Source organism: Erinaceus europaeus, chromosome 7, assembly GCF_950295315.1.
Source record: "Erinaceus europaeus chromosome 7, mEriEur2.1, whole genome shotgun sequence".
Classification (NCBI taxonomy): domain Eukaryota; kingdom Metazoa; phylum Chordata; class Mammalia; order Eulipotyphla; family Erinaceidae; genus Erinaceus; species Erinaceus europaeus.
In genome coordinates, this window is record NC_080168.1 from 24385373 (window position 1) to 24395359 (window position 9987).

The 9987-nt window shown below is 40.3% G+C and overlaps 1 protein-coding gene across 3 annotated transcripts in view; it reads left to right on the forward strand.

Moving 5' to 3' along the window:
- LANCL1 (LanC like glutathione S-transferase 1) overlaps window positions 1-7647 on the forward strand; it is a 44593-nt gene extending 36946 nt beyond the window's left edge. For all 3 annotated transcript variants that reach the window (XM_007524515.3, XM_016188794.2, XM_060193972.1), the window contains 4 exons: window positions 891-1073; window positions 5842-6018; window positions 6800-6872; window positions 7464-7647. In XM_007524515.3, coding sequence (XP_007524577.1) covers window positions 891-1073; window positions 5842-6018; window positions 6800-6872; window positions 7464-7540 — 510 coding nt within the window. In that variant the 3' untranslated portion in view covers window positions 7541-7647. The remainder of the gene's footprint in view (window positions 1-890; window positions 1074-5841; window positions 6019-6799; window positions 6873-7463) is intronic.
- Window positions 7648-9987: the final 2340 nt, after the last annotated feature.

Sequence of the window (9987 nt, forward strand, 5' to 3'; positions counted from 1 at the left end):
GACACAAGATGGCGCTAAGGGTCAAGCCTGTAGTCTCTGGGGCCTCAGTCATGGGAGTTGGTGCTCTGTCTATCTGAACTATCTCCCTGTCCTATTTAGCATTTTAAGCTGAGCTTGAATCATACTTTTCAGGTAAAGCAGAGACTATACATCTCAAGGAATTTAGTGTACTTGTAGTATCTATAAAATTCGGCATCTCCTGGTTCCCCCATCACCATCACAGCCTACCTGTGCCTTAACACCAGTACCAACCATCTGCCCAGCAAAGACAACACTTTGAGTACTTTGTCTGAAGAAGTGAGCAGCAGTACATCAAATTAAGGACAGGAACAAAAGTAATTACTAAACATTGTATAAAAATGGAGACTTGTATTCCCTATGTAAATTTGTCCTATGAATGTGTTCGTGATGTCAAAATAGTTGTTATGTGTATGTATTAGTACCAAATCCTGTGTATGCTTCCAGTTTGGGATCTAGGTTACACATATATAACTTGCTAATATCCTTCTTGTTTGGAAACATGACCCGCTATTTTCTATAAAATATATATATAGATATAGTGTTTTTGCCTCTTGCTATGGTCTTTAAAGTATGCCTCAGCTATTAAACTTTAATTTTCATAGTTTCAGTTTTGACCTAGAAAAACCAGATAGATAGATAGATAGATAGATAGATAGATAGATAGATAGAAACATTTAAACTGTAATACATATATAAGGCCCCAAGAGTTGACCAGTTCCAATAGTGAAAACTTCAGATGGAATCCAGAGCCTCTGAAATACTTCCAGTTCATTTTGGTCATGTTTACTTTTTGATTGAACTTTCATCCATGTGACTTAGGGGAGTCCATTTGCTTTGTCAGAACTAATAATTTCATTTCTTATTTTCAGCCCAGCCTTCAAGTGAGCCATGGGAAGCTACACAGTTTGGTCAAACCCAGTGTAGACTACGTTTGCCAGCTGAAATTCCCATCTGGCAATTACCCTCCTTGCGTGGGTGATAGTCGAGATTTACTAGTGCACTGGTGCCATGGTTCCCCAGGGGTAATCTACATGCTTATCCAGGCTTATAAGGTACAGTGAATTGTATTGTTTGAGAAAAAAATTGGGCGGGGGGGGGGGGAAGTGGGTGGGTTACCTGGTTGAGTGCACATGTTAAATATGCAGGGACCTGGGTTTAAGCCCCCAGTTCCCACTTGCAGGGGGTAGCTTCAGAGTGGTGAAGCAGGGCTGCAGGTGTCTCTGTCTCTCTCCCTCTCTATCACCCCCTTCCCTCTCAATTTCTGGCTGTCTCTACCCAATAAATAAATAAAGATAATACCAAAAAGAGAGAGAGAAAGAAACAAATTGAGAAATCCTCATGTTAAACTTGAAAAATTTCAAATTACTTTTATGGCAGCTGGGAAAATGATTCACTGCCAGAGCACAGGCTTGCATGCAAGAGGTTCTGAATTCAGTTAGTTCCTGGCATTATTTACATGAGATTGATGCTCTGACTCTCACTCTTCCCCACTAAGTAAATAGATATTTTCAGAAAAAAATTACTGACAGGTATACATGCAAAAAGTTATGCAAAAAGACTTTCATGCCTGAAGCTCTGGGGTGTCCCAGGTTCAATCGCCAGTACCACCTTAAGCCAGAGTTGAGCAGTGCTCTAGTATCTGTCTGTCTGTCTATCAGTCTATTTATTTCTATCTCTCTGTATCTTTCCCTCATCTTTTGTTGTTGTTGTTGTTGTTAAAATAATTTTTAAGTAAAACTACTTAAAGGAGCTAAATATTTTATAATTCACTGTCACAGTATCCATCTGTCCCATCTTAGGCATCTTTTCATAAAACTGTTTAACTGACAGGTTGAGTAGCCAAGATTATAGCAGTGATGGTAAGGCCAAAGTAAATATCCCAGAAGCTTAATTAAAAATAGAAAGACTACCCCTTGGGCATTGTTGGTAGGGATATAAAATGGTGCAGCTGTCATAGAAAAGAGTTTGGCAGTTCCTCAAATAAATAAATAAACTTAGCACTAACATATTATCCAGTAACTCCATGTCTGTGTATAACCCAAAGAATTCAAAATGATTGAAATAAGGGCTGAGAGATAGCTCGCTTAGTATAGCACCCACTTTATCATACTTGAGGACCTAGGCCCAAGCCCCTGGCCACCATATGGAAGTATCTGCATAAGAAAAAAATTTTTTTTCCCTCCAGGGTTATTGCTGGGGCTCAGTGCCTGCACTATGAATCCACTCATCCCAAAGGCCATTTTTTTTCCTATTTTGTTGCCCTTGTTATCGCCATTATTGTTATTGATGTTGTTGTTGGATACGACAGAGAAAAATCGAGAGAGGAGGGAAGATAGAGAGAGGGAGAGAAAGATAGACACCTGCAAACCTGCTTCACCACTTGTGAAGTGACCCCCCACTGCAGGTGGGGAGCCGGGGCTGGAACCCAGATCCTTATACTGGTCCTTGCACTTTGTGCCATGTGTGCTGAACCCACTGCACTACTGCCCAACCCCCTTTTATTTCTTCTTGGGCAGAAGGTTGCTGGGCTCAAACCCACACCTCATGCATGTATTCTACCATTTCAGCTATTTCCCTCACTACTCAGAGACCTTTTTTTTTTCTCTTATCATTCCCATCATCAAAGATCTATTTCCTCATTCTCACCCCCATGGGAAATTTTTACAAGCAATAGAGTAGTGATGTGGTGTCTCGCCTTCTCTCTACCATTCTCTCCCTCTCTTAGGGTAACTTAATAAATAATCTGCCAATACTAGTGGAATCCCGTAGAGGTATGGAGCACCATTCATAATCTTAATGGTGAAAAAAGTAATGATAATAATTTTTTAAAGACTCAAAGAGAAATAAATATATTAGTGTTCCATAATGACATTATTCACAGTATCCCAAAGGGAGAAACAATCCAAATGTTCACCAACAGATGACTGGGTAGTCGAATGAGGCATATATGTGATGAAATGTTATTCTACAGAAGAAAAAAAATAACAAGCCTATTATTTATACACTATTTCCTATGAACCTTAAAAATAGTGGCGCAAAGTGAAATAAGCTAGACACAGAAGGACAAATACTGTATGGTTTCAGTTACACAGCAGATGATGAATAGGAAATATCTAAAGTAGCACAATTCACAGAGACAGATAATAGGAGTTGTCATGTTGGAGTCATGTTGGAGTCTTACCACAATGGGCAAGTTTCTGTTTGGAAAAATGCAGAAGTTTTGTAAAGAGATAGTAGCAATGGTTATATAACATTGTGAATTGAAGCAATAGCACTGAAATGTATAACCAAAATGCTTAACTTCGAAGTCAAGGACTCTGGGTTAGGAGGGGATCGGAGGAGGAGAGAGGGCCTTGTGGGCCCAGTATATAATGGTAAAGAGGAGCTCGAGTTGGCGGTGGGAGTGGTGTGCAGCCGGCCACCTATCATGGGGAAATAAATTACACCCAAGTGTCAGCAGCTGTCCTGTAAACCATATTTTCCCAATAAAATGATTTGGGGGGAAAATGCTAACTTCTTTTACTTTACTGGAGGGCTAATGGCCTATGGTAGGCATAGTCTTTAACACATAGTAGACATAGCCTCTCATTTTCTCTTGATTGGTGTCTAGAAGACACACAGGACCCCAGTGTCCCTTCAGCCTGTTCCTTTTCCACCTTCCGTTGAGCCCTTTGCTTTGGTACAGTACACCACACCCAGTCCCAAGTTCCAACACCTTATATCTTCTTTTACTGTCCTTTATTCCTGAGTGCCACCAAGTCAGGAAGAGAAAGACCAGTACTGAATGATTTCACTTATTGGTGCCACTTAAGACAAATATCATCTCCAACTAACTGTATGCAAATCAATGCCATAATAAAGAAAAAGGATACTTTTTCTGTGAAGTAGTCACTTTCCTATCCCTGCAAAGGCACTGAATAAACTCGCTTTGATTTTCTACAAACAAAAGGGGTAGAGGGGTCGACAGTAGTGCGGTGGGATAGGCGCACACCGGCTTAAGAATCCCCGTTCAAGCCCCCAATTCCCCACCTGCAGGGGGTCGCTTCACAAGCGGTGAAGCAGGTCTGCAGGTGCCTCTCTCTCTCTCTCTCTCTCTCTCACTCACTCTCTCTCTCCCTCTCTCTCTCTCTTATTCTCTGCCTTCCCCTCCTCTCTCAATTTCTGTCTATCCTATCCAACAACAATAGCAATAACAACAACAACGGCAACAAAAATGGAAAAAATAGCCACCAGTGGCAGTGGAGTCATAGTGCAGACACCGAGCCCCAACAATAACTCTGGAGGCAAAAAAAAAAAAGGGGGGGTAATGGAAGGGAAGAAGGGAGAGTTATGTGAAGGGGAAAAAGATGCAGATTAAACCATGATGCCTATGTCTATTAGTAACAAGATCTACAAATTGCATATGTGCTTACTATATACATAGATGTTCCCACCTCATAGTCATTACACTTTCAGTATACCAATTTTTCTATTTCTTAAAGTCAAATTGGGAGCTTGGTTATGGTTCACTCTGTTAAGTGTACAGGGATTCAGGTTCAAGCCCTAATCCTCACTGGCTAGAGGAAAACTTGACAAGTGATGAAGCAGGGATGCAGGTGTCTATTCTTTCTCTTTCCCTCTCTGTCTCCCCTTCCCCCTCTCAATTTCTCTCCGTTATATATATATATTTTTTTAAAGAAGTGTAATATAATGAAAACAAATGTAATGGTCTTAGCCACTTTAGGTTTATTTAGTTTTCAATGAAATACTAAAGGTGTTTGCTCAGAATATTTCTCTCAAGTATTGAACAAGACATTGTATAGATGTATATTTATTGATAGAATGTTGCGTATTGATGGCAGTTTCTTCTTCAGCATGTAAAGCAACTTTCTAGTAATGAAGGGTTTCATTGTTGCCACAGAATGGAGGGTGTGTTCTTTGCAAAGTGGCTAATGATATCTGCAAGTGGCATATAAAATAGTGTTACCTAATCAGCAACACACACACAGAATTATAGTTTTCAAACAAGGTCATGCCTAGTTATTTTAAGAAAAAAAAAAAAGAGCTAATGGTTTTTTTTTTTGGTAATTTTTCCCCACCAGTATAATACATTTCTCTAGTTCTAAAACCCTTACCTTTTCTTGTCAAGCCATCTTCTTTCCTCTCTCTTTCCTCATTCCCTTTCCCACTTCAGCTCCTTTCTTAACAAGAAGGGACATCAAAAAGAAGTCTCATTTTCGCTGGCTGAGTGGTGGCACAACCAGTACAGAGCACATGGTAAAATGCACAAGGACCCTGGTTCAAGCCCCCAGTCCCCACTTGGGGGGGGGGGGGCGGGGTGGTCAGGGAGCAGGGAACTTCACAACCAATGAACCAGTGTTATGGTTTCTCTTTCTCCCCTACTACCTCCCCCTCCCCTCTCAATTTCACTCCCTTTATCCAAACTAAATAAATAATTATTTTTAAATAAAGCTTCCTTTATTTATTTATTTTTTTTGCCTCCAGGGTTATTGCCTGCACCATGAATCCACGGCTCCTGGAGGCGATTTTTTTCCCTTTTGTTGCCCTGGTTGTTTTATCATTGTTGTGGTGGTTATTATTGTTGCTATTGATGTTATTGTTGTTGGATAGGACAGAGAGAGAAGGAGAGAAAACTAGACACCTGCAGACCTGCTTCACCACTGGTGAAGCGACTCCCCTACGGGTGGGGAACCTGGGGGCTCAAACAGGGATTCTTAAGCGGGTCCTTGGGCTTTGCACCATGTGTGCTTAGCCCACTGCACTACCCCCTGACCCCCTACTATATCCTTTTTATTTAGACTTTATCCCTTGACACTACAGGTGTTCAAAGCGGAGCAGTATCTCAGTGATGCGTATCAGTGTGCTGAGGTGATCTGGCAGTACGGGCTGCTGAAGAAAGGGTATGGACTGTGCCATGGCGCCGCAGGGAATGCCTATGCCTTCCTGTCGCTGTACAACCTCACTCAGGATATGAAGTATCTCTACAGGGCCTGTAAGGTAAGAGTCACAACTGCCAATGGGAAAGCATCTCCCGGGAGCTTGTAGAAAGGCTCTAGCTAACCTGATTTACTTCATTTTACATCTGGACCATAAGCCTACAGAACAAACACAGTCATTTAAGAAAAGCCTTTGGGAGTCCGGCGGTAGCACAGCGGGTTAAGCGCACGTGGCGTGAAGCCCAAGGACCGGCAGTAATGATCCCAGTTCGAGACCCAGGCTCCCCACCTGCAGGGGAGTCGCTTCACAGCGGTGAAGCAGGTCTGCAGGTGTCTATCTTTCTCTCCTCCTCTCTGTCTTCTCCTCCTCTCTCCACTTCTCTCTGTCCTAACAATGACGACATCAATAATAACTACAACAATAAAAAACAAGGGCAACAAAAGGGAAAATAAATAAATAATCAAAAAAAGAAAAGCCTTTAAAGACAATTCAACTGAGTTAGATTTCTTTTCAAAGGATGTAATTCTATTCAACAGTATTTATGTGGGGGAGGAGCTGGAGAGTATCTTTTTTGTTTTTTGTTGTGGTTTTCTTCTACTTCTCTCCTCCTCCCGTTTCTCCTTCTATCTTTGATAACCTTGGGACTGTATGACTGTCACAGCTTTCATTCTATCCTGTGCATATGCTCTTTCAGACCTCCCATTTCTCTGCACTTTCTCCTTTTTCTCTGTTTTAAAGATCGTTTTAACTTTTCAGAGTTGTTCTTAGGGGGCTTCTTGGTCAACTTTTGTGGGTCTCTGGAAGAAATCACTCCAGCAATTTAACTTGGTCTCGTTTTCAGTTTGCTGAATGGTGCTTAGATTATGGAGAGCACGGATGCAGGACACCAGACACCCCCTTCTCCCTCTTCGAAGGTATTTTTCACACAATACTTATTTGTTTCAAGATGGTGGCATCTTCCTCTCTGCTTGGTGACTGATACACTGGACTGTTGGAAAAGTCATAATGTATTTTCCTGTGCTTTTCAAGGCAAAAATGCCTCATGACTTTTCCAACAACCGAATATTTTAGTTTGGGTTTTAGATAGATTTTACATATACTAACAGGTATACGTGTATAGCCATAGGCATAATAATAGTAATCACAGTTTTTAGAGGAAAGCATGTGGTAGGCATTTTTCAAAAGTCATCTCAGCAAACAATATACTCACTGTCCTCATATCTCAGCTGAGATGAAGGCTCAGTTAGGACGGTGGCCATGGTAAAGGAGCTGGCAAATGGTGCATGACTTGCCTGATTCCACTCTCCCTATCTTCCACCTGGATAAAAAGGCTGATCATCTCACTAGTGATCTCCAGTGTCAAACTACAACACAGATAAATGGAGAATGATGCCCACTTCTCTCACTTCACTGCTCTTAGTGTCATAATATTGTCAGTGCTGCAAAATGAAGCTGCTATGTGAGTCACCTGGAATGATAACTTTTGCCTCTTTCTCTTCTTTTAGGAATGGCTGGAACAATATATTTCCTGGCTGACCTTTTGGTGCCCACAAAAGCTAAATTCCCTGCATTTGAGCTGTAAAAGGAGATCCTGCCACCTGCAACTCACTGCATGACCCTTTCTTTATGTCTAAACTGGGTTGGCTGTTTTTGTGGCTTTTCAAGGAAATAGAATCAAACTGTACTTGATTTGATTGACTTTTTTTTCATTTGTCTTTAACTTGTTCCTTTTCTTTGTCTATCTACTTTTAAAATATTTGACATCTTTTAACTTTAGCACTAATTTCTGACAAACAGGAAGGTAGGTGATACGTATATAATTAGGAGGACGCATATAAATATTTCAGAACTTGGGAGGAATCTTATTTAAACTTTTTAATATATCACTACTGCTTTAAAAAATGCTGAAGAAAAGCCAAATGTAGATGAACTAATAAGTTCTAATAAGATTACTGTAGGACATACCTCATCCATTTCTTGTTTTTGAGTTGTTTCCTCCACAAAGACAATGTTCTGACTTGCTTGACTCTGAAGTGTTGGATTATTAAAAATAAATATTCTGTATGCTTCCAAGACAAAAATTTCAAGAGTTGCAAACTGGGCTAGGGACCTAAGTATTATTTCCTAAATTCACAATGTCTAGTGAAGGGATAGATAAAACATATTTTCAATTTTGCCCTTTTTTGCTAGTGAAGTATCCAGTCTCTATAAGCCAATGTTAATATCAAAAACTCCAAAAACATGGTGGTTGTAAAATTAACACCAGTTTATTATTTACTTTCCATAAAATAAGCTCATGTATTTTTAAACTTCTTATTTAAAATTTTTCATTCTTTGTATTTGGTGTAAGATCAGGAAGCAAGTTTTCTCTGTGTGAATATGGTGTGATCTAGGATTTGAGTCCTCCTCAAGTGACTGAACCTCCAGACTTTGACTTGTAGTTTACTGACTTTGCAGTGACTGTGCTTTCGAGCTACCCACTGATTACAAGCCATAAGATATTTACCTTCTTATGTATATGGACGTTGGTCCTTGCACAAAAAAGTATAGCACTTCACTTGAAAAGTCGGTGGAGGGAACGGTTCCTAGAGAGTCGATAACCTGAAGAAAAAAGCACTAAATTTTTCATAGAAATGTTGTTTAAGAGGTGGTATTCAGGATGTGAGTGAGATCTGGCTGCGACATCTGTCACCCCACTGATCGCCAGGGTTGATACGGCCGATCTGGCTGCCTAGGCGGGTGCCCCCTTCCTCCCTCACCACTCCATGTGCGTCCTTCCGGAAGCTGCAAAGAGGATGTCCTTCCCCGAATAGCGACCAACCAGTCGAGTAGCTGCACTCCCCTGCTAGAACCTTCAAACAAGCTCTCAAGAGGTGGTATTCAGTGATCATGCTTATAACAAATGCATTCAATCTCTGCAAGTCCTAGACTTAGTGTTCATTAGATGCTGTGCCATTTCTGCGGTATGATCAGCATTTCTGTGGTAGCTTCAGAATCCATGATGCTTTCACTTCTCAGTTCCTCCTCAACATCCTTCCATTGCTGCCTTCCCCAGGCTTATTTACATGTCTCCTATTGGTAAATGTTCTGACTGATTTTTTTAGAACATTTGCATCCTTAGAAAACAGGGTCTATGTATTTTTTTTAAGTGCCTATTCCATGGCTTTCTTGGTGACAAAAACATGTTGTTTGTATTAGAAACCTTGAACCAAATCCCAACTTGCATGTAAGTTGGTTCCTATGAGTAGCAGTTGCCTGTTGTTTTCCATTTGGCACCAAAAGAACCAATCTTACTAGAAATTGTGTGACCCTTTAAAGGCTACTGATAATAGGATCTTAAAAAAAAGAAAAAAAAATAGCTCACTGCTCAATTCCTAGGATTAATTCCTTCCTCTGTGGCTTGTGCTACTTTGAAACAACGTAGTGCCTCTCAAATTTCCGAAGTGCTACTGGTAAGCTGTATGCAAGCTGTGCCTTTCTTAGAATGTTTCAAATCAATGGTGTCAACATTGACAGTAAAGCTAATTTGCCTTCGATGGGATGTCCACCTTAAAAGAATAAAGTCCATTTGATTTTGCTACTGTAGTTATGAACCAAGGAAAAAGAACAAAACACACATTCTGCTACCCAGAGGAAACTTGATCACAATGTTTCTTCACTGATCTTAATTATTTTAAAAAACATTGTGTTCACTTTATTTTAATGAGAGGTAAATATACAAAAAGAGACCAGAGCAGTGTTTACCTCTGGCTTAAGATGGTGCTGAGGATTGAACCGGTGCACCTCAGAGCCTCAGGCATGGAATTTTTTTTTACATAACAACTGTGTTGTCTCCTGGGGCCCTGATCTTGATTAATTTAACCTCGGGAAAACTTCAAGGTAAGAGTATTATTTTGAATAGTTTTTTATATTTAGATTATGACATAGCTACTGTCATCAATCAATAAAGTTGGCAGTACAATTCCAGTTTTTTTTTTTTCCTTTACTTTTGTAAGATGTGTTAAACTCAGGACTATATATCTGTATCCT